Source organism: Nycticebus coucang, chromosome 3, assembly GCF_027406575.1.
Source record: "Nycticebus coucang isolate mNycCou1 chromosome 3, mNycCou1.pri, whole genome shotgun sequence".
Lineage (NCBI taxonomy): Eukaryota > Metazoa > Chordata > Mammalia > Primates > Lorisidae > Nycticebus > Nycticebus coucang.
In genome coordinates this window covers 801,848-824,787 of record NC_069782.1, presented here as the reverse complement: position 1 = coordinate 824,787, position 22,940 = coordinate 801,848, and the positions used below count along the sequence as shown (strand labels likewise).

Sequence of the window (22,940 nt, the reverse complement as noted above, 5' to 3'; positions counted from 1 at the left end):
TTTGAAAAAAAAAAAAAAAAAGAGCTCTAGACTAACGTGAGTTATGGTTGGGCCACTGCACTCCAGGCTGGGCAACAGAGTGCGACTCTGTCGAAAGAAAGAAAAGGAAGAAAGCAAGGAAGGAAAAAGGAAAGAAGGAAGGAAGGAAAATTCATAATAATGAGTTCAGAATTTAATCATTCTTTACTTAGAATGAAGTTGAATCACAGAAAATGCCATGACACGTTGAGAGAGGGACACATACTTTAGCACCTATGGTACCACATTTCTTGTATGGCGAAGGCCCCAGAATCACCCTTGTGCACTGGACCCTGCTAATCCACTAGCCGGGCCTGGCCTGCAGGAAGGGGAGGCAGGGAAGGTGCACTGCCAACTGCGATGGCGCCCGTGAGGCTCCCTGCCCTCGGTGGGTCTCCCCGCTGGTGCGGACTGACACGGCCCCTCTGTGTCAGGTTTCGGGCAGCTTGGCCCCGGGGCAGGCTGCTGTGGTGGCTTCACTTCTGCTCAACTGCATGAAGCATTTTGTGCTCTTTTCTACCCATTTAATAATTTAAACATTAAAATAAGTGGGTTTTTTTGTTGTTGTTGTTTGTTTTTTTGTGGGTTTTGGCCGGGGCTGGGTTTGAACCCACCACCTCTGGCATAGGGGACCGGCGCCCTACCACTTTGAGCTACAGGCACCGCCAAAATAAGTGTATTTTTTTTTTAAAGAGCTGTTTCTTTGTGCTTATCTCCCCTACCCTCAGAGGGCCCCGGGGGTGCCACACATTCAAAGGTGTGTGTGGGATTCGATTTTCCAACCAGCTCCAGGAACGCTGGCAGGGTCCAAGCTGCACCCTCCTGGCCTGTCCGAGCCTTCGTGAGAGAAAAATGTAAACTGCCTCAGTGATGCCTGTCCATGCCGACTGCACATTCAAGTGACAGTGCTGTGGGGACACCAGGTTAAATAAACTGTCACCACAGTTCACTGGCTGCTTCTACTATTCTAGAGAGTTCCTGTCACTACAGCGCTGGGTCAGTGATCACACCTTTTTCTTTTTCACTGTCTGCTCAGTCCAGCCCAGTGCCACACCCACCCAGCCTGACCCATGTGACCTTGGCTCACCCTGGCCTGCCCCCACCACCCGCCAGTCGCCCCCAGCAAGCAGAGGTGCCCACTTCCACGCAGGGCTCCACCAGTCTCACAACCCCCAGCCTTGTCCACATGCTTCCTGGCCTCCCAGAGGAGGGAAGCCCTGGGCATCCACTCAGAATCCACCTTCACCTACCCCAGCCCTGCAGGCCCTGGGTAGGGCTAAGATCCTGGCCCTCTGACCGGCAGAGCCCACCACCAGTGCATGAGGATGCTGGAGGCCCTGGACATTGCTGTCTCTGGGCCTGGGGGCAGCCCCCACCTCCCAAATTGGGCCAGGACAAGACCTCCTGACAGATCTGCTGGCCAGGCAAGTGTTCCATTTCATGAATGAGAAGACAGTCTGAGGCCCAACATCTCTGGGCTCCCCGGTGACCAGCAGGCTCCCTTCCTGTGGGGGCTCAGGCCCACTAAGGCATGGCAGGCAGGGACCTTTGGTGAGAATGACCAGATTTGGGATGGGTGTGAGTTAGGGATTTGGGGCTGGCTGTGAGACCATGGGCAGCTCAGTCCTGCATACCCACAAGCACACACAGGCCTGCATAGCACTAAACACTCCTGGAACCCTATTTGTTATGCAAATGCCCCCCCTCTGACCCTGCAGGCCTCCCGGGTGGGTTCCAGCACTGTTACCTGTCCAGGTGGGGCCCAGGCTTGTTGGTCATGCAGACTCTCCCCTGCAATGGGCAGCCGAGGGATGCCCCTTGATAGGGGGAGCTCAGCTCTAGACACTGGCAGGGCTGGGGGCTGCAGCCTCTGTGCCACTACCTAGCCCCACTCTTGGGAGTGCTGGGGCTGCCTTCCCTGTGGCTTCCTAGAAGTCCTGTGGGGTGGGGACAAGCCCAGGCCTGCCCCTCCTTAACAGTTTCCAGGACAGTGAGCCAAGAGGGAGGGTCCCTCAGCCCCGTGCCCACTCTGCCCCATAGGCCAGGCCTCAGCCCCTGCTAAAGTTCCTCTGCAGCCCCCACCAGCCAGTGAACTAAGCCTGCCAGGGCTGTCTCTATGCAGGGCAGGCTCCAGAGGTGGGGCTGAGCCTGCTCTCTGCCCAGCCAGGGCCAGCCGGAGCACAGACGCAGGGCAGCCAGGCTGGCAGGCTGGGCCCCTGTTCCAGGCTTGGCTGGCTTCTGGGGCTAAGGACCATGCGGGGACACTGGCAGAGTGACAGAGTCGCAGACTTGAAGAAGCAATGCTTGGTGCTGGTGCCCTGCCCCACGCAGCCTGCAGGGCAGTGTCTAGGCGTCCCAGGCCTGGTGAGAAATGCAAAGAAGTGAGCAGCTAGCAGCGCCAGATCCCACAGCAGATCTCCAGTGGGTGGTATCTGGTCCCACCAGCTACAAATGGAAGCCCAGCCCTGGACCCCTCTCCTCACCACCCAGGAGCCCATCCCTGTCTCTGCTACCCAGGCCTGCTCTCAGTGCAGGCTGAAAAGGCAGGCGCTTCCCCCGTCAAGGTGAGGGTGGATGTGGACCCTGGCACCCCTTGTTTCTCTCATTCACTTCCCAGAGCGTGTCTACACCCAAGAAGGGCCCTGACCTCTGTGCCAGGCCGGGTGGGCTCAGGAAACTGGGATGGGCCCTGCCCCTAGGGCAGAGGCAGAAGGATAGGCCAGGGGAGAGCATACTCCAGGCACCCAATGGAGGCTGCGAGCCCTGCAGGCCAACGGGGTCCTGGGACCTGGCTGGGCAGGAGAAAGCTCCAACCAGGAACCCCTCCCCAAAGGGCTCCTTGAAGGCCTGGACCTGGCTGAGTGGCAATGGGGGTGGCCAGAGCCAGTCTACACCTGGGCCACCACTGGAATGGCTCCACATGGAGGCCAGAGGAGGCCAGTGGGCGCCAGGGCCGTTGGCGGCATATGCCCTGGCCCTGCAGCCGTCCTCCCACTGGCCCGGAGCCATACAGCGTCCTGGGACACGGTGTGCCGCCGGGAACTGGGCGTGTGTTTGCTTAGGGCACCTGGGAGCAGCCCTGGCAGGACAAGGGCCTATTGTGTCCCCGGCTGCCCCACAGGCCTGTCCACACCACCCCCACCTTGTGACACCCCCACATGCCCACTGTGTCCACACTGCCCTTGTCCTGTTAACCCTGTCCCCCTCAACTCTACCCTGCAAGCCCCTCACTCCGACCCTACTTGCACACACCTTCCAACCCCACAGGCCTGCCCTTGCCCATTTGACCTATGTGACGAATTGTTCTGCCCTGCCCACATCCCAGTCCGCCCCTCCCATGCCCTGACAACCCTTGATCCCTGGGCCCCAAGTTCTTAGGGTGGCCAGATCTGGACTCCTTTTTTTTTTTGAGACAGAGTCACAAGCTGTTGCCCTGGGTAGAGTGATATGGCATCACAGCTCATGGCAACCTCCAACTTTTGGGCTCAAGAGATCCTCTTACCTCAGTTTTTCTTCTTCTTTTTTTTGAGACAGAGTCTCTCAATGTTGCCCTCTGTAGAGTACTGTAGCGTCACAGCTCATGGCAACCTTAAACTCTTGGGCTTAAGCGATTCTCTTGCCTCAGCCTCCCGAGTAGCTGGGACTACAGGTGCCTGCCACAAAGCCCGGCTATTTTTTGATTGCAGTTGTCGTTGTTTAGTCGGCCTGGGCCAGGCTCAACCCCGCCAGCCTCAGTGTATGTGGCTGGCGCCCTACTCACTGAGCTACAGGCACCAAGCCTTGCCTCAGTTTTTCTACTTTTAGTAGAGACAGGGTCTTGCTTTTGCTCAGGCTGGTCTCAAACTTGTGAGCTCAAGCAATCCACCTGCCTCAGCCTCCTGCCTGGGATTACAGGCATGAGCTGCTGTGCCTGGCCAGATCTGGACTTCTTGCTCTGCTGCCCCAGACCTGTGTGCCAGACCGGGCAGGTGCAGGTTGGTCTCTGCCCTCAGGAGCAGACCCCTCAGCGGCAGGGGGCCAGCTTCCCTCTGGAGGAGCTGGGAAGGAGGCCCTGGGCTGGGGCAGTGGGTGGGTATGGAAGCCCCCAGGAGAGTCCGGGGGAGCTGAAGGTAGGTATGGGCCTTAGGTGCCACCACTGCTGACCTCAGGCTGGTGGACTCTGCACTATGGAATGGGGCTCTCAGGTCTGCCAATCCAGCAAGACACGGCACCTGGCCAGGACACCCAGGGCCACATAGTCTATGTGGGTCAAGTGTGGCTCAGGGCCCCCAGACCATGACATGCTCAGCGGGCTCTTATGCACCCTTACATCCACATCCTGACAGACACAGACCCCCCATGTGCACATGGGTGTCACCACTACACTGCACACATGTCTCCCCAGCCCTGTAGCCTCCAGGGACTGCGATGACCCCACAGGCTCCAAGATAGGCAAGAGGGGTGCCTTCAACCACAGGAGAGCGTGTGGCTCAGGGGTCTTGTCTGGGCTGGGCTGTGGGAGAGGTCAGGCTGATGAAGAGTTCTCTTGCCAACTGGCTGAAGACCCCAGGAACTGACTCAGCACGCACTGGGAGTTTCAGGAGTTCTGGGGTGGCTGCCCCACAAGGCCAGCTTCATGGCGCCGTGAGGGGTCTATAGGCCACCTCTTCCCAGGCCCTGTGGGCCAAGGGGTGCAGATTCGTCAGCAGCAGCTCAGGGGCAGCTGTGCTGCTGCCCGCACACTGCAGGCAGAGATGGGCAGTGTCACCTCCATGGCCTTGCCTGCCCACTCAGCCACATTTGGGATCTCCGTGGTCCTCCACTGACTAAGGGTCTGCCCCTTCCTCTCCTACCCCACCCCACTTCAAGGCACCTCCGCATGGCAGCCTCACAAGTGCCCAGGTTGGACAGGAACACCCAGCTGGGAGTGAGGAAACTGAGACAGGTCACCAGAACAAAGGCTGGAGGGCTTGGAGGTGGTAAGGACAGAGCCTGGTAGGCCTGGCTGCGTGGGCCCCTGCATAGGACAAGGGACAGCGGGTAGAACCAGTCAGACCAGGTGCAACCCGTGTGCGTGTGTGCAGTTGTGCATACTTGCTCACGTGTGTGGGGGGACAGGGCCCAGCCAGGAGGCATTTGGAACAGAGGCCACCACCTGCGTCATGGGCACCACGACTGGGCAGGCAGCCCACCTGCCTGAGGCCTGTTTGCCCAGCTTGGGGGTGACACAGCAGGGCCTGTCCAGCCACGCCTTGAAGGCTGGGCCACAGGGGAGGGGCCTGCAACAGGCAGGCCAGGTTCAGCCAGAGCCACGCCCACCCCCACAGGTCAGAGGCTCAGAGATCCACCACCACACCCACCCTAGCCCCTGAGCTCCCAAGGAAGAGAGGTCAAGTAGGGTGCCTCACTCTCACACGCCGGCGACTGCCATGGCCAGGCCACCCTAAAAGCAGTCCCTGCCCAGGAAAGCTGCTGAGTCACCTCTGCTGAGAGCCGGAGTCCGGCCAGGTGGGATTCCAGCATCCAGCCCAGCCCACTCCTAGGCCCTACTTCCAAGACTTAGCCACCTCCTGGCACTCTGGGCTGCTGGTGCCTACTCTTGGGCTGTAGCCTGCCTCCCTCCCCCTAATACCAAATCTCTCCATCAGACACCCACGGGGGCCTCACCTCTGCACAGCCTCCCAAGGCCACTCACTCTGCTCTCCCTCAGCTATGTGGGGCCCCATCAGCCCTCTGCCTCCTTGAGCCTCAGTTTTCCCACCTGTGGGGATCAAGGGAGGACTTCACGGGAGGTAAGTCCCTGCATCTGCCCCCCAGCCTGGCCTACATAAGATCCTATAGCTCCACCAAGGCCAGTCCAACCCAGCACACACTGACCCAGCTAGGGGTTTGCTATCCTTGAGGTGGCACAAAAGATCCAGGGACAGGCAGGGGCCCTAGGCTGGGGTCCTCTACTGCCTGGGCCATACCACCCCGGTCACCAAAAGAGATGTAGCCTCTGGTGAAGGGGCAGGAGCACCAGGAGGCAGGCACGGGGCTTGTGGACCTGCCGTCTGCTGCAGCATCCTGCAAGGGTCGGGTGCCCACATAGGGCCCATTTTGCAGCTGTGAACTGAGGCCAGAGGCTCTGCCTCTCCCCCACAGGCAGTAGGAGGCTGACCGAAGAGTGTGGCACTGCAGTGACATGTACAGAAATGAGCTCCACAGGCTGCAGCAGTCATCGGGTAGAGGAATGCAGAGGGCCCCCGGGGGGTGGGGGTGGGGGACATGGCAGGTCCTGGGGCTGCAGCAAGGCCTGGAAGGCAGGACAGGTCAGGGCCAGGGCACAGGTTGGGTGGCCCATCTGAGCTTGGTTCTCTTGCTGTCTGGGGAGAGGCCTTAGCCCCAGGGTTCCAGAGCATCTGGGAAGGATCACAGGGCTGGGTCGAAACCCCAAAACAGTGCTGTGTGTCCCAGAAACCCCGAGTCAGGGGCTGCCCTCCTACTGCCTTCAGCACAGCCACTCTAGGAACGCCCAGACGAGGGTGTGGCAGAGACTATGATGCCCCGAAAGCAGAGATGGAGAGGTGGCACATGCGGGGGAGCCCAGTGACCCTCCCTCCTGTCCTCCTGGGTGGAGGGCCAGCATGGAGCCACCTGCTCCCTAAACATCACCCAGGGCTGTGAGAGAAGAACTGGGCGCTTCAGGGTGTAGCTGGCCCCTGGAACCACTTGCTCAGCTGGGGAAGTTTCTCCCAGCAGAACCAACTAGGATAGAAAGCTAAAATCCATTCCAAGTTAGGGTACTTAACCCCACCATCACCTGGTGGATGTATGGCTGCACTCCAGTGCCCCCTCCCCCATGCATATGGGACAGGTGTCTGCAGCAGTAGGCAGCTTGGGTGTCAAGGAGCAGTGGGGTTCGTGCCCCTGGCTCACCTGACCTTTATTGTTCCAGTGGTTCTCCTTTGTCTTCCTCCCTACAGGGGTCCATGTGGCTGACCCTGGCCTTGGTGGTGGCTGGAGGGTCCAGCATGCTGCCTCTCTGGGTGCTCCTCAGCTCTCCCCAGCCCAGCCCAGATTCTTGAGCCCCAACCACCCATTCTATGCCAGACAGGCTGAATTTCAGGCTTGGCCAGACCCCTGACCTTTCTTGAGGGGACAGCTCCAGTTCAGGGGCACCAATGGTTGCTTGGGGACAGGGAGTATTTAAGAGGCAGGGCCAAGGTCAGTGAGGAAAGTGTGGCCTAGCCTGGTTGGGAATGGAAGTACCTGTAGGCCACCCTGTCTCCCCAGCCAGACCCCACAATACCTGCCATCAGTGCTGGGTATGGCCAGTAGCCTTCTTCACATATGGGAAGAGGAGCTCTGTGTGGACACCTCTGGGCCATAGGTCTCAGCAAGGTGCCACTGACCTCAAAGCTGAGTTGGTGAAACAGGAAAAGCTGCCCCCAAGAGAGGTGAAGAGGATCTGAACACAGAGGGTCAGTGCCTTCCTGGAACACTCATCCTGCAGCCCATGTGGGTCTCTCCAGTAATGAGACTGACCCCAAAGAGAAGGTAGGCTGAATGGGTTCTCCTATGCCCAGGCCAGGGCCTGACACCCCCCACACCTGCCTGAGGTCACAGCAAGACAATATGGAACCAGAGGGAGTTCAGGGCTGGGAAGGGGTGAGGCTCTAGATGGGGAATTTCTTAGGGATGGAGAAGCCCAGCCAGAGAGTAAAAGTATAGAATTCTTTGCATTTCTCTGTGATGACTCAGGGCTGGTGGTTGAGTCTGGGAATGTGCCCCACCTGGCCACGACCACCTGCACACCCAGCCTGGCTTCCCCCTCCCAGAGCTAATGAGGACAAGATGATATGCCCTGATTCCTGGGTGGAGCTTGCTCGGGTGCTCACAACAGGGAGAGGGTTCACATGGGGTCTATGAGGCACTGCCTCACCCTGATATGGCTCATTTGCCCCACTGGAGGTGTGATGGTGGAGGAGACAGGGTGTCCCTGAGTCCCTGGGTCTCAGGTTCCCTGCCTGGACAATGGCTAAGTCAGCAAGACCCTGAGGTTCCTTCCTCCTGAGGGTGGGGAGGCTATAAGCCAGGAGTTCCCCCTGCCATGGCTGGGCTGGGCCTGGGTATTCCCTGTTGCATTAGGGCTTAGGAGAAAAGGGCAGGAGGTGCCAGACCAGAGCTGCACATGCAGTGAGGGGTGGCAGCCTGTGCACACCCTAGTGGTTACCTCCTCTGCACACGTGTGGCTGGCTACATGTGCACATGCACCAATGCTCACCTGGGAACAGGTGCACACAGTGTCTCGCTCCCTGGGCCATGACCCAGACTGACCAGCCACTGAGACAGGTCAGGATGGCCTCCAGGGCCAGACTGGGCCCCTCCCAGTTCCTAGACACTGGAGCACCCATGGCACCACCACCTCTACTGGGGAGACCCTGGCAGCACAGGCAGCTTGAAGGGCTGCAAGAGCAGGTGGGGCATCCAGGGATGACCTGGGCCAGAGTTGGGGCCACCCTAGCTAAGGGTGGCTAGCTCCTCCCCTGCCCGCCACTGTCACTTCCAAGGAATAGGGAAGTAGCTCTGAGACTGGAAAACAGCCAAGCTACTTTTTCTGAACTAGATGCTCTGCCTGGCTACTCATGCCCCCAGGTTTGGGGTAGGGGAGCTCAGAACAGGGTTGTGGACAGGCAGGGCCTCTGTCCTAAGCCTCAGTGGGCCCCTATGGGCTCTCCCAGGCCTGAGTGTAAGCCTTGACCCTGTGTCTGGCCTGGAGCTGCAATAGCCTAGGAGCCACTTAGGACCCTCCAGGCTGCCCTGACCCCACAGCAGGATGACACGATGAAACCAGAGGGCCTGGGAGGGCTGCCAGAACCCCTATAGGCCTGGACAGTGGGCCCTGGGTGTTGATATCATCATGGGTGCCCTTCCTGGGGTGGGGTCTCAGAGTCCAGACACTCTGCCCCTGCTAATCTACAGGGCCTCCTAGTGCCTACACTGGCCCTGGGGTCTCACTCAGGAACAAGGCCACAGCTGCAAAACAGCCCAGCCCAGAAGGCAGCATCACTTTGTGGCCCCCTGGCCCGGCTCAGCTCTGTCCAGGCCGTGGCCAAGAGCTAGCCTCTGCCCCAGCAGGCCTGAAGGGGCAGGGGCAGAGGGAGCCATGGGCCCTCACGCAGAGTGGCCTCCGCTGGTGCCGTGCATCACCTTTGTCCCCGAGCAGAACTGTGAGCCAAGGTGGTCCTTTCTTGGAACCACTAACTGCCCCTGCCAAGCCCAGGTATGGGGGACTCTCCCAGTCCTACGTCTGCCTCTGAGCTGCTAAAGCAGAGAGCCACAGGGACTGGGGTACCCAGGTTTGCCAGCTTCACCCTGTCCAGGTGCCAACAGGGCCAGGACCTGACCTGAAGCTTTCCTGTTTTGTCCTGCTCCATCCAAGCCTGGGCCATTCATGGGCAGAGTTCATGGCCTGGCAGCAGAACTCCTGCCAGAGTGCCTTAGTCAGGCCAGCTGCCATCCACAGCTCATCCCCTCCTCTGGAGTCCTCAAGTCCGTGAAAGCCACCACTCTCTCTGACACAGTGTGATAGAAGTGCAGGGCGGGAGCGGGGGCACATGTGCATCTCCAAGGTGGCCACTGTGGCCTGAGCTCATGCTTTGGGGGATGTTTGCTGTGACCAGGCCTTGGGGGCTGGGACCCAGAGACCCGAGGTGCCCATCTGCAGGTGTGGTTCCTCCATGACCAGAGCATGGTCTGAGCAGCACTAAAGTCACTCCTTGAACCATCTGTGGCAGCTCCAGAAATTCCCCCAAGATGGCATCACAACTGTTGCAGGCCCTGGGCTCCAAGGGGCCTTGAGCCCCATGGGACCCAGGCCATAAGCCCCCACCCATTTGGGAGACCTAGTGAGCTCCCAACTGTATAGCCTTGGCCTGGGACCCATGGCCCTGTGGCCCCAGCCTGGTTCACCCTTCCTCACCTCTGCATATGCTGTGACCCTGCCACCCCCCATCCTGGGAGTCTTCCCCTCCTGGAAGCTCCGTAGCCCACAGGGACTGCATACAAAGTGGAGGCAAGTGCCCTGGGGACAGTTTGAGGACACCAGTACAGAGACCCAGCAGCCTGTCCAGCTTGGGCACCACAGAGGCCTCTCTGGACATCCCCAGTCTGGGCTGTGAGACCCAGTCACGGGGTTAGGCATGAGTCTCTGCATGGGGCGTCCCTGTCCCCAGCCTGTGTGGAGAGCTGGAGCAAGCAGAAGGGGACAACATGAGCCCCCCCCAGACTATTGGGACTTCTTGACCCAAAGGGTCTCCACAGGGAAGTAGTGGCTGCTGTAGGGCCCTGCCCAGACCAAATCGTCCCAGAGAGCCTCTTTCTGGGGCCAGTATATAAAATAGCCACAGCTATTAGGTACCTACTGTGTACTACAGGCGTCTGGGATGGACTCTCCTTACAGCCCTGCAGGGCAATCAGGGGCCCCACTCCATGGATGGGCCAGTGGCAGGGTAGGATCTTGTCCCTGGGCTGAGGGGATCCAGGGTGGGGTCATTGGATGGCCCCAAGGGACCACCAGGAAGGCATGCAGGACCAGAACCCAAGAGCTGTGAGGGTCCAGCCCAGTAGACAGCAAAGCTGGCTAGTCCAGACACTGTGGGTGGCTGGCCTTGGGTGTGGAGGGACCCCATCAGACCTGTGCCATACCCACTGTGCACCCCCTGCTTTGGGGGGTGCCGGGGGAGCTGATGTCCCTCCCCCATAGTCATCCCATTCACAAGCCCCCCCAGTGGATATAGCTCTCTTCAATTGAGTTTTATGATCAGCTTCTTGGGGACCTGGTGTAGGCTGCGGCACCCCTCCCAGCATCTTGTTTTTTTAGGGTGTTTTTCTGCCAAAGCCCAAACAGCTAATGCAGGAAGCAGCCATGTGGAGGCCAAGGCCCTAGGGTGCCTCTCAGATGCAGGGCAGGCCTCAGCTGAAGAATCCAGACAGCAGGGGTCCTCTGAGCAGGAAGGGGGCTGGAAGAGGCAGCCACAAAGGCTGGGCCAGAATTCACAGGGGTAATACTCCTGGTTCCCACTGATTTGGGGCCCCAGCCCATTCCACCCCATCCCAGGCCAAAGCCTTGAATACCTTTGGGGAAGCATTGCAAAATCCTGGCATGGGCTTTGCCCTCCTCTCCCCAGAGGGCAAGAGGCTATGACAAAGGAAAGCAGAGGCAAGAGGGGAAAGGGCACCCTGTGTAGGCCACAGATGGTATGCAGCAGTGCCCAGGCTGAACTGGACTCGGCTGGTGGGGCTCAGGCTCCAGTGGGGCTGGAATGCTGAGTTGGGGTGCCGAGTCAGTGACCCTGAATGCAAGCTGGGCCTGAGGGCTGGGAGGTGTCAGGCACAGGTGTGGCTGGGTGTTTCTGCAGTGGGAGCCCAGGGTTTGGGGGCTCAGGCCATGGCTGTGTTGATGGCTCAGGGGAGTCACGGAAGGTCCACGGCAGGATAGTGGCACACTGATGATGTTGGGCGGGAAAGATTGGAGCGGCCACAGGGTCATAGACTGGGGCCTAGGTAAGGGTGGGAACAGAGAGAAAAGGGCAGTGGGCTGGTGGAAAAGAAGTTTGGAAGGTGGGACAAAAACCACAGGCTTGGTGATGGCTCAGGGGGCACTTTCCCAGACATCATCTGTGCTGAAGGGGCATCACAGACAGCCATGACATAGCCAGGAAAACCTGAAGGATGTCCAGGGGACAGCTGGAAATAGGCTGATGGAGGTAACTCTGGTCATTGGCTTGAGGACTGGGAGTGGACAAAACCCCAGGGAAGGAGGGAAGAGGGACAGGAATGGGCCAAAGGGACCAGGGCATGGCAGACACAGGTGCAGCGAGTGGGAAGGCACCCTGGAGCATGGCCCCCCTCACACCTCCCTTCAGTGATGCCCAGCTCTGTGGGGTGTCTGTAAGCGTGCTTATACACATATGTAGGATGTCAGACTACCTGCAGTTAGTGGGAAGCAAGCCAGGACTTAGAACTTGACTCTCCCTGAGCCCTCCTCTTGGCTCACCTCTCTGGCTGGGAGCTGGAGAAACTGCTCTGCTGGGAGAGGACCAGATATGCCATGGGATCCCCCATATGGACCTTGCAGGGTCCCAAAGTGGACAGGCAGGGTGGGGTGTCTTGCACTGCTGGGGATTTGGCTGGGGGGGTGCTGATCCGACCAGCAGGAAAGTGGGGGCCTGGGTCAGTAACCCAAGGGCCATGCCCAGGGCAGAGGGTGAGAGACCTCTGAGCCTCCAAGATTCAATCTGACCCCTGTATACAAGGAGGGCAGGGGCTCCACTGCCAGGACCACCAGTGAGGGCATGCCCACCTGCAGGGTACTCCAGGCTCCCAACAGAACAGGTATGGTGCCCTAACAGAGGCCCTAGTGGTCAGCTTCCCTGTGGAGGTGAAGTTCACCTTAGTGCCAAGTCCTCAACACACAGGCACACAGAGCAGTAAGCTGAGCCCACAGCAGTCTGCAGAGAAATCCCCACCTGCCACCTGCTGGGTCTACGCCAGGACCAGGCTGCTGGACCCTCCTCACCCCCGGATTCCCCTGGAGGCTCTCGCAGAGGTTCTTTGTGGCAGGATCCACCTTCAGGGTGAAAGGAAGGAGAGGCTATGGATAGTTGGTTGTGTGGTCCCAAGTATGGACGTCCCTTTCTGGAGGACTGAGTCAATATTGTTCTTCATTTGGGGAAAGCTAAGAGTTGGGGAGCAAGGGAAAGCTAACCCTAACCCTCCACGGTACCCTTACCCGAGTCCTTGTCTCCCAAGACTGTGGGGGAGGAACATCAGCTCATCCTGGCCTGGGCACTGGGGCACCTGGCCAGGATGACCTGAGGACTCATGTGATGGGTTGGGGGCCCACTAAGACCACCAGGGGACCCCAGCCCCTCCCAGCTTACTTGAGCCCACCTTCAGAACAATATTTTAATGTGGTCACCAGAATGCTGCCCGATACTCCCAGGACAGTGTGACTGTCCCCACAATGGGAGAGGCAGGCTCTGTTGGATCCTCAGAGGGTCCTTTGCAGGGAGCCACTGTGGGCCACAGCCACTCTCCCTTCAGGGGCTGCATAAACTGTAGAAGGGGTGGGCTCGGGGCCTACCTGGAAGCTGACGCTGGAGGCAGCCCCCAGCCCTGCCTTCACAAGGGCTGGAAGGGAACCGGGAGGGGCATCAGGGTTGGCTCTGATCCTCTGGGAGATGACAATGCTCAAAGGGTTCCAGAGGTGTTAAGACAGCAAAAGACACATCATAAGCAAAAGCTTGGGCTGGGCAGCAGGGGGATGGGGTGGGAGCCTGAAAGGGCAGGGCCCTGTATGTGTGGCAGTGGCCTTGGAAGTTCTCTACACGTGAGAGTGGGGTGGTGGTCACTGGTACCAACAAAGAGACATTGGTGGTGGCAGTGCAGGTATGAGAGGTTTGAGGGAAGACCCTGAGACAAGCGTATACAGGTACTTACAGGTCCCATAATCAGCCCAGGGACGTTAGCCTCAATATTGACTGTGGCCTGGCCCTTGGGGGCCACTGGGAGCACCCTGGCCCCTTTGTCCCCCAATTCCCCCAATTCTCAACCCATTCTTGGGATCAGCCTCGTGCTAGCAGACAGCCATCACATCCTGGAGTCCTCGCTCTCAGGCTGGTGACCTTGGGCCCGTATCAGCAGCCTGTGGGGTTGGATCTGAGTCTGGGTTCTGCACAGACGGCAGAGAAGGGGCACTATGGGGTCCAGCTCGATCAGGGAAACGCGGACCTGGGCTGCTCAGGCCCTAACTTCAGCCATTACAGAAGTCAAGGAGAGCTCTTTGGCGGAGGTGGCAGTAGCTGGGCTTGGAGGGCAGCCAGGACCGTGCCAAAAGGCTGGGGACGGAGGCTCCAGGCAGAGTAGGTGAGGCGCTCGGAGGATCCCAGAGTGCGGGGGTGCAGTATGAGCCTGCGGAGGAGGAGGGGCGCCCCTAGGCTGAGGGGACACTGCCTCCCCGCGCCGGGCCACGTGCACTGGGGGTGCGCAGACCGCGGACGCCCACGCGCGTGTCCTCTCAGGGTCCCGGGGCGGTTCGGGGTCGCTCCCCGGACCCTTACCATTAACCACTGACGGGATAGAACCTCGTGGTCGGTGCGGCAGATGGGGAGGGACGGTTGACCTTTCCTCGCAGCAGCCGGGGGCGGAGCCCAAAAAGCCACGCCTCTCGAGCACACTGCCATTGGCCGGAGCGCGGGTCCCTTGAAAACCTCGGCTCCCATTGGCTCACGCGGCCCCTCCCTAAGCCGCCGGAGGTGCCCCAGCCCCCGCCCGCGCGGGAGCCGCGCGTGCGCAGAGTGCGAGCTGGCGCGCGGCGGGGTGTGACGCGAGTCACCGTGCGCATCCGCGGCTACACTGCGGCCATCTAGTCCCGGGCGGCTCGCGTGCCGCCCGCCCCCGGCTTCGCCCCGCCCCCGCGGAGGGATCCGCGCCGCCGTGGCCCAAAAGCTCGGGGCGAGGCGGCCGGGCCAGGGAGCCGCTCGGCTGCTGCGTGGTGGCGGTGCCCGGCCGCCTCCCGCGCCCGCCGCCGCCTCGGCTTGGAGGTCCGGCGCCCCGCGGGCCGGGGAGACCGCTGCGCGCGATGCTGCTGTCCAAGTTCGGCTCGCTGGCGCACCTGTGCGGGCCCGGCGGCGCGGACCACCTCCCGGCAAAACTCCTACAGCCAGGTAGGCGGGTCGGGGGAGGCGGCCGGGCGGCGGCGGCGGGGTCCGCGGTGCGGGTCTGCGGTGTACGCGGGCCTCACCAATCCTGCGCGCCGTTCCCACAGCCAAGGCGGACAGAGAAAGCTTTGAGAAGGCCTACCAGGTGGGCGCCGTACTGGGCAGCGGCGGCTTCGGCACGGTCTATGCGGGCAGCCGCCTCGCCGACGGGCTTCCGGTGAGTCGGGCCTTAGGGCTGACTCGGGTTTCTTGTATGCCACGCGCCTCGCTCGGCCAGGTCGGCTGACCCTCCATCTCTCCCTCCTTCCCCCACCCCCCTAGGTGGCTGTGAAGCACGTGGTGAAGGAGCGGGTGACCGAGTGGGGCAGCCTCGTAAGTTGGGGCGCCAGCGGGGCAGTGGGGCGACGGGGCGCCGGCGGGCGGCTGGGTGCGCTGACCGCTGTGTCCCCCAGGGTGGCGTGGCCGTACCCCTTGAGGTGGTGCTGCTGCGCAAAGTGGGCGCGGCGGGAGGCGCGCGCGGCGTCATCCGCCTGCTGGACTGGTTCGAGCGGCCCGACGGCTTCCTGCTGGTGCTGGAGCGTCCCGAGCCGGCGCAGGACCTGTTCGACTTCATCACTGAGCGCGGCGCCCTGGACGAGCCGCTGGCGCGCCGCTTCTTCGCGCAGGTGCTGGCCGCCGTGCGCCACTGCCACGGCTGCGGGGTCGTGCACCGCGACATCAAGGACGAGAACCTTCTGGTGGATCTGCGATCGGGCGAGCTCAAGCTCATTGACTTCGGCTCCGGCGCGCTGCTCAAAGACACCGTCTACACCGACTTCGACGGTGAGCACGGGTGCTCAGAAACGTTCTGGCGGGCGTCTGGAACGGCGGCGGCGGCGGCGGTTACTCCCGCGGGACTGACCGAGGGGCTGGGGACTGTTAGGTGGTGCGGGCCGCAGTGGGAGGGCTGAGAAGCGAGATCGTGAGGAGCGAGAGGCGCGCTGGAGACTGTCCCCTCGGCTGCGTACGCGGGGGTTGGTGGTTCAGAGGTCCCCAGCCGGGGGTTGGGAGGCGGTGGAGGTGGTTGTACCAGACTCTTGGCTGGGGAAGCACCCAAAGTGTTACGCGGGGCGCAGCTGGGTCTGCGCCAGGTGTCAGAGCGGCGCTGGTGGGGGCCACCCTGTGCTTGGAGGCGGGCCTGCCTGCGTGCGTGCTGAGCGTGGGGACGCCGCAGTAGAAATCCCCGCATTGCAGAGCGTGGGGAAGCCAGGGCTCCCCGCCTTCCCCCCCTCTATTTTTCCCCTCCCTTCGGTTGCTGCAAGCAGGCGCGGGGCGGTGAGGGACCTGCTGCGCCCTGGGTGCTTCTGTTTGTTGTGAAACCGGAGCCCTTACTCATGTGACCATCCCCCCAGCTGGGGGGCGGGGCAAACCCTCCCCTTCCCGGCCCTGGCCACGCCCCCTGAGCAGAGCTGGGCCTTTTCCAGAGTGATGACGAGCAGGATTTCAAGGCCTGGCTCTCTGTCTTCCAACTCTGGCCCAGGAATTAACTGTTAGGGAACATGCCCGGCCTCTCCCGTCTGTGGGGTCTTACATCTGTCTTGTACTTGCATCATGCGTGTCTGACCCCTTGATGGGTGTTTTCCCAGGCACCCGGGTGTACAGCCCTCCGGAGTGGATCCGGTACCACCGCTACCACGGGCGTTCCGCCACTGTGTGGTCTCTGGGCGTGCTGCTCTATGACATGGTGTGTGGAGACATCCCCTTTGAACAGGACGAGGAAATTCTCCGTGGCCACCTGTTCTTCCGGAGGAGAGTCTCTCCAGGTATGTCTCAAGCTGGGCACATGGGGGAAAGGTCAGGGGGCCAGGCTCCTTGCTGATCCTGCTTCTCCCACCAGAGTGTCAGCAGCTCATCCAGTGGTGTCTGTCCCTGCGGCCCTCGGAACGGCCCTCTCTGGATCAGATTGCTGCTCACCCCTGGATGCTGGGAGCCGACGGGGATGCCCCAGTGAGCTGTGACCTGCGTCTATGTGCCCTGGACCCAGATGATGGGGCCAGCACCACATCCAGCAGCGAGAGCTTGTGAGGAGGGACCTGGATGCTGGCATTGGGGCTGCCCCTTGCTCACAGGAGCCAAGGGACCATCTGCCTGAGCCAGCCCCTGATACCCCAGAACACTGGCATTCTCCTGCTGGGCTGTTTCTTCCTAAGAAGCAGTGATCTGTGACCCCGGCGACCTTTGCTTTGAGTGCCTTTTGAACGCTGGTCCCACAGGACCCGGTTTTCTCAAGCTCTGTCTGTCCAAAGACGGCTTCAGTTAAAGTAAGGTCCTGCATGCTCTGGGTGGACACTTGAGCCTGAGATATTCCTTTCTCTGTGCTGCTCTGTCCAGCGAACGTGTCTGACCGGAAGCATTCTTACTGTTGGGCATGGGGGTCCCATGCCCACCTTGAGTCTAGGAGTGGTGCAGTGTTTGTCCAGGTGTGTCCCATGCACAAGCAATGCAACTGCGGGCCTTTGCCACCCGCCTACCCCGCACCCCCCCACGCAAGCTGTGTCTGCGCGTGCCAACGTCTGTTATTTATGGTGTGACCCCGTGGAGGGCGCCCCTGGCCCTCTGTGGCTATTTATTGTTTAATTTATTATATTTGTTTAGGTTATTTTCTCTGAGCAGCCGGCCTCCTCCAGGCCCCTGGGGGTGGCAGGGAGGGGAAGGGCAACCGTGGTCTGGGGATCCTGGGTCCTGACTCTTGCACCTGGTGTAGGTCCCTAGCCCCACCTGTGTCTGTCAGAAGACGATTGTACAGTGGCTAATTTAAGGGGAGCGGGTGACCCTGCTACCTGGAGGCACTCTGCTCCTGGGGCAGGTTTTAAATTATTAACTTTGTACAGTGTGCTTGTTGGCTCTGAAAGATGGGGGTGGGGGGCAGAGTCTCAAGCCTTTAATTTATTTTAGCAACTGTGTTTATGTGGTCTCGGTATGTGTAGGCATTGAGGATGGGGGTTTTTTTCAGTTCAAAAGTGTGAGATGTCTGGAGATCCTATTTTTTATACAGGTATTTCAATTAAATTTTTTGTACATAGTGGATGTCTTATGTTTGTTTGGGTGAGAGAGGAAGAGGTTGGGGCTTCCCCTGGATTATTTCAGGCTTCTAGCGGGGGACAGCTTTGCCCACTGGGGTGTGTGGAGGGCACATCCTCTCCCAGCATGGTTCTAACTCTGGTGCCAGAGGGGTCCTGGATGAGGCTTGTGACTCTTCTCTGCATCCAGGAAAGCGGGGTCTCTAGAAGTGGAGGCAGGGAGCCAGGTTGTGAGGGGCTGCATCACCCCACCATCTTGAGCCATGCCTGGCTTGGCCCCAAGAGGACTTGCTGCCTCTGCTCTCAGAAGCCACATGTATGCTCTTCTTAGGCTGCTCAGGTGTGTATAATGGGAGGCCACACTGCCTCAGGAGGCTAGTATAGGTTCTGAAGGGTAGGTGGGAGCGTGCCCTAGGTGGTGCAGATGGCATGGGGGGCGCCCATGAGCTAAGTGTTGAAATGGGTGGAGCTCTGGCATATGGGGCAGGTGAAGGAGGCCTGGGTGGAGGGTCTCTCAGGTGGCCTGCTCCTTAGCTCTCCACCTACATCCCAGGGACTGTCTTCTCAGCACTCTATGAGGAGCATTGACCACCCCTGCCCCCACCTGCTAAAGAGCCTCTGCTGGCAGCAGCACTGGGACCTCTGGGCTAGAGCAGAAGCAGGAAGTTTTAGTGTAGCAGGAGGGCAGGCAGAGAGGCTGAGGGCCTTCAGCTTGTCTTTCTTGTGGAACCACTGCTGAGGCCCATCTGGGAGGATGGGAGGGGATGGCCTTCTTCCACTCTCAGCCTCAGCTGGACAGTGGTGATGTGGGGCAGGCAGAGGAGGACGGCCCAGCTTGCACCAAGTGTACCAGGCCCAGGGGGTCTTTCTGTGATGTTCACCTCCTCCATCCCCCAGAAATGGGGCCACGGCAGCAGCACAGCCCATGGCTATAGCCAGTGGAGGGCCTCTCAGAGGGACTCCCTTGTGCTGGCCCCAGTTGTCAGCATCTGCACAGGGTCCAGGCTGCTTTGCCCTCACTGGTGATGGTAACTTGGTTGTAACGCTTGTCACATGGTCTTGACTGTCCCTTTGCTACTGAGGATCTGGGCTTCTCTTAGGCTCAGCTGGCTACCCCTCCATCCACTCACCTTCGCAGGGGAAAGAGGTTGAGGAAGCAGCAAGGCCACCTGGTTGCCCAGTGCCTGTCTCACCCCCATGGGTGGCCCTCTGTCTCCCAGTCCGTGGGCCCAGTGCCCTGTGAACAGCCCCTGAAAACCCAGCCCAAGGCCCTCAGGCACTGCTGCTGTCTGTTCTTGGCCCAGCTATGCCAACCTCCACTTCTACCAGGCAAAGACTCTACCTAGGTTGTCCTCAGGGAAACAGGAAACTTGTGCAGGCACCAGAATGTGACCCTGGTCTCCTACTGTGGTGTTCTTATACCTCAGGGAGCTGCAGAGGGCCGGGCTAGAGGCTCCTCTGTGGTGGCTGAGGCCTGGGGAGTGGGGCAGCAGCTCCCAGCGGCCTTCCACTGGTCTGGCCCAGGACATTCTAAGAGGGGCATGCTTTAGACACAGCCTCACTTGATTCAGGACAAGATAAAGCCTGGTCAGATCTGGTCCTTCTTCATCCTCTCAGCCACTCAGTCTGCAGGGCTGCGCCCCACAGCACAGGGAATGGGGCAGAGGATGCCCCTGCAGTGAGATTGCAGAGAACTGTCCTGACTTTGAGACAGGTGCATTCCAGAACTATGCTGTCCCTGCTGGGCCTCATGATGGGTACAGGACAAGGGGGAGAGACTCAGGGCTCCACTGTCACTCCCTGTCTCCAGATACTCCCTGGGGTTCTGGGAGGATCTGAGTGGTCCCCACACTAAGCCTTGCTTCTCCTGGGTGAGGAAGCTCAGCAGACCCACTTTGAGTGTCCACCCAGGGGCTGCTCCTGGCTCCCGGGTAGGATCTGCCCACATCTGTCCCTCCTGCTAGGACCACAACTCCTGCATTCCCACCCCAACCAGAGGGAGCTCCAAGTGGCCTGTCTGGACGAGGTGCCTATAGGTTCTGGGCAGGCCAGCCTCCAGCTGTTCCCCTCTCTGTGTGGAGGGCAAGGGTCTGCTGACTGACACCGAGTTCTGTGTGTCCTGGATGGCTACAGGACCTCCTTTGCTTGTTGGAACCCTGTCTGTAGGGCCTGGGGAGGGTCCAGCATGTTAGCACTGGCAAGACCCCTGAGGCCCATACTGGCCTAGAGTGAGGACTATCTGGGGAGCATGACCCCAGGACCCTGACCTGTCCCCTTCTTCCCCCCACACTGCCCAGGCTTTTTGCTGCCCACTCCTCCCATCCACACTCGGGGCTCTGCTTGCCCCTGGTCTGAGTGTTCTCTGCTGGCTAGTCCCTCTTCACCACATATTTTAGTATCTTCCTCCACTTTTTTCCCAATTTATTGTCTAAGGCCATCCTTCAGTAACATCTGTCAAGTTCTGGAAAGTATCTTCCCCACAGTGGAGCCTTGGACACATTCAAAGCTGGGTCCCTGAGGGTGGCCTGGTCAGCAAGCAGGTCAGGGAATGAGCCAAGGCTGATCTGCTGGGTGCCCACGGCATGGCAAAGCTCCCCCTCGGGTTGCTCTCCTCGCCATCCGTGTTGTCTGCCTCTCCTGGCCTCCTCGGCCTCTGGGTCTGAGGCCAGACCCACTGCCCATAGAGAGAGGCTGGGATGGAGATGTCCTGGGGCTGTCAGGGCCTTGCTAAGTTTCTTTCCTCCAGTGCAGCCGCAGAAACGAAACCTTGGCGTGGCTTTGGTGTCAAGGCTGTGTGGAAGGGGAAGTGAGTTCTGCTGGCTCCCATGGGCCTGCCGACGCCAGCTGGCTTGGGATTCCCCGTACTGTAGTGGAAGCACGAAAAGAAGGTCCAAAGTCCCCTACACAGTGGCACAGCTGCTCACACCTGACCACATAGGGAGGCTGGGCAGCTGGCTAGGTAGACAGTGGAGGCCCAGACAGGTGAGGGGTAAGGGGTCAATGATTTGGCCACTTGGCTCACAGTCACCACACTGGCTGGGAAGGGACAATCCAGCCCAGACAGAAGCTGGCTTTGAGTGGGCACCTTTGAGGTCAGAGACATGGTCAGGGAGGGGTGTTAACCACACTTGGCACCTGCCCCCAGAGCAAGGGGTGGAGAGGAGCCCATGCTGCATTTCTTGGTGGCCCTTTCCCTCTCTGCAGAGCCTCTGGGGGCTGAGGCTCCCACATGTGACTTCCTGTCTTGTTGAAGCCCTGAGCTTTGATTACACAAATATCCCCCCACCCCAGGGTTCCCAGCAGTCAGGCCTAGCCTGGCAGGATGGGGGCAGGGCCTGCCCCTCCAGTCCCCTCACTGCCCTTCTGCAGTGACCAGGCCAGGACCCTACAGGGAAGCCCCTCCCAGGGGCCATGCCAGGATGGGGGAAGGGTAAAGGTTCACGGTAGAAATTCCCTTGGAAGTGGGTCATCTGTACCCTGTGCTGAATGAGCCAGGTGGGAGATTGTCAGGGACCTGCTCTGCAAGCTGACCTAAGGAGGAGGGTGCCCTCAGGGGACACAATAAGCAGCCCTACACCGCCCTCCAGCCTCCAGCCTCTGCTGCTCACCCTCCTGCCAGGAGCCTGTCCAGCCCTGCCAGACCAAAGCTGCCCTCCACTCCTGCCTTGGCACAGGCAGAGGCCAGCTGAAGAGCCTCAGGTGCCCCATGCCCCACCTACAATGGGGGTTCATGCCTCTCCCCCAGCCCTTGGCCCCTGAGGCTGCTGTGCTGAGGTAGGCTTCCAGGCATCCTCCTGACTGGGATGGGCAGGTGCCCTTGATTCCCTGGGAGCAGCCCCTGTGCTGTGTCCCGTGGGATCCACCAGACTGCTGTGCTTTCTGCAGAGAGAAGCGCTGGTGCCCAGACCAGACCCTGAGTAGCCAGGGGTCACACAGCACACAGGAAGACAATTCTGTCAGGAGCTGCTCTGTTTTTAGGTTCTGAGTTCTAGGACCCAGTGACCAGGCTCTGGCCACTGGGCTAGGCCATGCAAGGGGTGGCAGTCAGGGATCTTGGGCTACTGGGTGCTGCCTGAGGCTGAGTAGTCCATGGGGGTCAGTGCAGAGAGGGCCAGGATCCAGGAAATGCCCACGTGAAGCCTCAAACCACATGCACAGTCCGCTGGCTAGCTCCTCATGGAGGATCGCAGAGGAGCCCACCCCTGCCAGACTTAAATTGGTGTGAAGATTTCACATGTGCCAGGGACATGGGTGGGGCTCTCAGTGGCCACCCCCAGTCTTTTGGCCAGGGTGCTTCCAAGTGGGACCTGGAGACAGCACAGGCTGCCCTACCGTAACCCATTACACTGCACCAGTAGGGGGTGCTCTGGAGTGGGTCAGGGGCTGGTGTAGTGCCCACCAGAGGGCTGGGAAACATGGGACCAGGCCCTGGAGAGTCTTGGAGTCCGACCTCTGCCCCTAATGCTGTCCAGACTCAGAAGCAGCCATCTCAGTGTCCCCACTAGAAAGGCCCAGCAGAAGCTATCAGGCAAAAAAAGGGGTGCATGTCGTCCTGTGTGTGTGCATGCACTTGTCCACGTCCACATGCACAGGTAGGTATAAATGTGTCGGCAAGTGTGTAAATCTCTGCATGTATGTGCGCACACACGTGAGTGCATGTGAGTCTGTGCAAGTAGGTCTGTGTGCATATGTGTGATCACTACTGTGTGTGGGTGTGCATCTATGCATGTATATTCCAGGATGTATGTATGCACATGTGCGTTTCCGTGTGTGTGCATACACACGTGTGCACACACACGTGTGCACCTGCTCAGGCTCTGGCCTAGGCAGAGTCTGGCACCTAGACAGTGTATTTCCCCCTCCCTAGCCTGAGCAGCGTGACTCACCCTCCCCTCACTCAAAGGGCACAGCAGCACGTGGGGGAGTCTCTTGTGACTCAGCGCCTGAGGCCCTGCCAGCCCTGCCCATGAGGTGGGGGAGAGACTCTGGTGACAGGGGAGAGGTGCCCAAGCAGGAGCGGAGGGAGGCAGAGACCTTGAGGGGCGGGCAGGGGTGGGTGGCACTTGGCACACAAGGTCCTGTGTGCCCTCCTGCCTCGGGATGCTCGCCTGAAGGCAACCAGTTGGTGTGGCAGCACGGCCACAGGCGTGTCACTCTCGTGTAGTGCTGGCTGTACCAC

At 60.1% G+C, this 22,940-nt stretch overlaps 1 protein-coding gene across 1 annotated transcript; it reads left to right on the top strand.

Moving 5' to 3' along the window:
* The first annotated feature begins 14,489 nt into the window (after positions 1-14,489).
* On the top strand, positions 14,490-18,646 carry PIM3 (Pim-3 proto-oncogene, serine/threonine kinase). Its single transcript, XM_053585189.1, has 6 exons — positions 14,490-14,708; positions 14,810-14,919; positions 15,024-15,074; positions 15,155-15,524; positions 16,328-16,504; positions 16,579-18,646. The coding sequence occupies exons 1-6, from the start codon at positions 14,624-14,626 to the stop codon at positions 16,764-16,766; spliced, it is 981 nt and encodes a 326-aa protein (XP_053441164.1). The 5' UTR covers positions 14,490-14,623; the 3' UTR covers positions 16,767-18,646.
* Positions 18,647-22,940: the final 4,294 nt, after the last annotated feature.

Coding starts and splice junctions, on each gene's coding strand:
- PIM3 (XM_053585189.1), top strand. CDS start 14,624: ATGCTGCTGTCCAAGTTCGGCTCGCTGGCGCACCTGTGCGGGCCCGGC. Junction 14,920..15,023: donor GCCTCGCCGACGGGCTTCCG/GTGAGTCGGGCC, acceptor CCACCCCCCTAG/GTGGCTGTGAAGCACGTGGT. Junction 15,075..15,154: donor TGACCGAGTGGGGCAGCCTC/GTAAGTTGGGGC, acceptor TGTGTCCCCCAG/GGTGGCGTGGCCGTACCCCT.